At 41.4% G+C, this 3,125-nt stretch overlaps 1 protein-coding gene across 2 annotated transcripts in view; it reads right to left on the bottom strand.

The window, feature by feature from the left end:
- The window catches only part of stac3 (SH3 and cysteine rich domain 3), a 70,126-nt gene that overhangs the window by 2,917 nt on the left and 64,084 nt on the right, over positions 1-3,125 (bottom strand). For both annotated transcript variants that reach the window (XM_016567254.1, XM_016567253.1), the window contains one exon: positions 1,442-1,579. In XM_016567254.1, coding sequence (XP_016422740.1) covers positions 1,442-1,579 — 138 coding nt within the window. The remainder of the gene's footprint in view (positions 1-1,441; positions 1,580-3,125) is intronic.

The following is a 3,125-nucleotide window of genomic DNA, read 5'->3' as shown; positions in this document are numbered from 1 at the left end:
CGTCCATGACTTCACGTAATACGTTTTTGTTTATAAAGCATATACTTTTTTTTTTTAGAAAATGACTGATCGTTTCGTTTGCTCTGATCTGTGGCGTCCGCATAACCTCTACAATTGGGTTGCCTGATGCCACCAGGGCCGGCCCGTGGCATAGGCAGAATAGGCAAATGCTAGGGCTGCCGCCGATACCTTGTGATACGAAGTTGTTTTTAACTATTTATTTTTTATTACCAATACTACTTCAATACTATGAATTTAAAACATTACAAAAAAGCGATCGTCCCACAAAATCTTAACTATTTTATTGCTCTCCCCACTCACCCCGGTTCGAAGCATGATCAGTCCTCCCACACGTCCACATACATCAGTTACCTGATTGTGATAGATGTTCACTAATAAATTACCACTATGTCAAAAGACTGAAGCCCTAGTGCCCAGGAAAGAAGAAAAAAAAAACAAGAGAAGAAGAAAAACGGGACAAAGACAGAGGTGATGTGATGTGATGTAATGAGTGATGATCATAAATAAACTAGATGAGGTAAAAGTTTGTGAACAAACTTTATGTTGGCCTAGTCTAGAAAGCCTTGTCTAAAAGTTTAAAAATGTTCGTGTCACATGATAATACGTTTTTTTGATTTGAATTGGCTAATTTAGTAATGTTTGTATATAACTGGACTTATTAAAAATAGCAACATTTTATGTAAAATTCACTTTAAAGATGTACAGTTTCTCAGTTTAATTCGTGGTGATAATGTTAGAAAGGGCTATAGTTTAGTAGAACATTGCTGCCATCTACTGAAAATTGAAAACTTCACATTTATTTTTAAGATTAAACAGTAATGTTACTTACTGTATGCTATAGAAGTGTTCAAACAAAACTGTATTATTTTTTTGCAGGAATACCAGATGTAATTATTCTAACTGTTTGTGTTTAATTTGTAATTTGACTTAGGCAGCACCTACATTTTTATAGTTTCACTGGAAACAATTTAAAATAAGGTTAACTTTCCATAACTAACATTAACAATGAACAATACATTTGTATCAGTATTTATTATTTTTGTCAGTTCAAGTTAGTTAATACATTCACTAATATTACCAAATGATACCTTATTGTAAATGTTACCGTTTCACTAACATCAACTTGTTTTAATGAGAAAATGTAACACCCAATAGTCACATATACTCCTCCATTTCTCTCTTCAGATGCACTTTTGAAATATCTAGCTATGCAGTTTCTGTGTGAATGTTTGAACACAATGATTATTGGCTGTGAGGCAAGGGGCACCAGGTAAAATCTTGCCTAGGGCAGCAAATTGGCCTGGGCTGCGTTTCCCAAAAGCATCGTAAGCTTAAGTACATCGTAGGCCCATTGAAACCAATGGAGCTACGATCAGCTTAGGCTTACGATGCTTTTGGGATCACACAGACTCACACTGACCTGATCTTTCTTCAGGGTAATCTGGCCCATCTCTCTGTTTCCCACAAAGGAGCGTGTCACTTTATACACCCTCTCGCTGGCTCGCACCCTGATGATGTAAGTTATGGGCAAGTATCCGGTCTTCTCCCCAAGTTTACCCTAGAACACACATACACAGAGAGAGAGAGAGCGAGAGAGAGAGAGATTAAAGCATATCTGGCATAGTGTATACTTTAAAGGTTTGAAGATTTTTTTCTATCTCAGTTTAAAGGATTAGTTTACTTTCAAATTAAAATGTCCTGATCATTTACTCACCCCCATGTCATCCAAGATGTTTACATCTTTCTTATTTCAGTCGAAAATAAATTAAGGTTTTTGATGAAAACATTCCAGGATTATTCTCCTTATAGTGGACTTCAACGGCTATCAAACAGTTTCAGTGCAGCTTTAAAGGGCTCAATATCTAGCTATGCAGTTTCTGTGTGAATGTTTGAACACAATGATTATTGGCTGTGAGGCAAGGGGCACCAGGTAAAATCTTGCCTAGGGCAGCAAATTGGCCTGGGCTGCGTTTCCCAAAAGCATCGTAAGCTTAAGTACATCGTAGGCCCATTGAAACCAATGGAGCTACGATCAGCTTAGGCTTACGATGCTTTTGGGAAACGCAGCCCAGGGCCAGCCCTGGATGCCGCGGTTAATGCTCGTGTTGCTATAATGATGAGATTTAAGCACTGAGTCGTTTTTAGCTCTGAGCATGTGAAATTGCAAGATTGCGGGCGGAGCTATATTCAGCTCAGCTGTGCCTCTCTAATATGCATGTTATTGTGTCTGGAAAGCCTCGCTGGGCGTGGATATATTGAATGCTCTGTGAAGAGATGCTTGCGAGCTATCTCTCCCAGAGAGTTTCAGTGACTTAGAGTGGTTTTGGGGAATGTTTCTTCCTGTGTTAAGCCGGATGGGTTTAGGAGTGGACTGCCTCCCCAGGCTTCTGGGTATTTTTAAGCAGGCGGTCCCTCTGAATCCCGCTTAATATATTTGGGCTGAGTAGACTGCTCCCCCTCTTTAGGGCTTTAAGTGAACAGCCTCTGCTCAGAGTGTAGCTGTCTGCAGATGGTTATGCTCCAGCTTGAGCTTACTTTGCTCTGGAATATAGCGGTCTGAGGGCAGCTATGTTCTAGCTGGGCGTCTAAAACTAGGTTTGGTTCCCCTTGGCACAAGCTCTTCTCAAGTAAGCGCTAAAGTCTTTGTCTGGAATCTGCTACTCGAGGATAATGTGTTCCAGCTCTGAGACTGCTCCCCTTTTTTACGGTTTTTAAGTAGTGGTCTCCTTGAGCCCCTTGCCTAGACTGTGCTGTCTCCCGTTTCTGGGTTTCAAGTAGATGGCCCTGTAACAAACGTTCGTAGGTCGGGAAGAAGGAGACGGGAACCGGCGAACATTTAAACAAAACTTTAATCAAATAAACAAACACAAAATGAAAGTAAAGCGGCAGCCCCTCGCGGACAACTGCCGCACACAAAACACAAAATAAAGTCCAGGCCTGGTCCTCTCTCGTCCGACACTGTCGTCACTCCTCCCTTTTATCCTTCCGGAGCTCCTCCGTGAGACTCGAGACCGGTAAGTGGTGCAGGTGTCGCTCATTATCAATTACTCCACCGGCCTCGCTCCGTTCCCACGGCTCTCGGCCCCACCCCCACTCGTCACATA

Source organism: Sinocyclocheilus rhinocerous, unplaced genomic scaffold (genome assembly GCF_001515625.1).
Source record: "Sinocyclocheilus rhinocerous isolate Xijiao unplaced genomic scaffold, SAMN03320098_v1.1 scaffold2696, whole genome shotgun sequence".
Taxonomy (NCBI): Eukaryota; Metazoa; Chordata; class Actinopteri; order Cypriniformes; family Cyprinidae; genus Sinocyclocheilus; species Sinocyclocheilus rhinocerous.
Note: the sequence above shows the minus strand (reverse complement) of the source record. Positions and strands in the feature narration are given on the sequence as shown.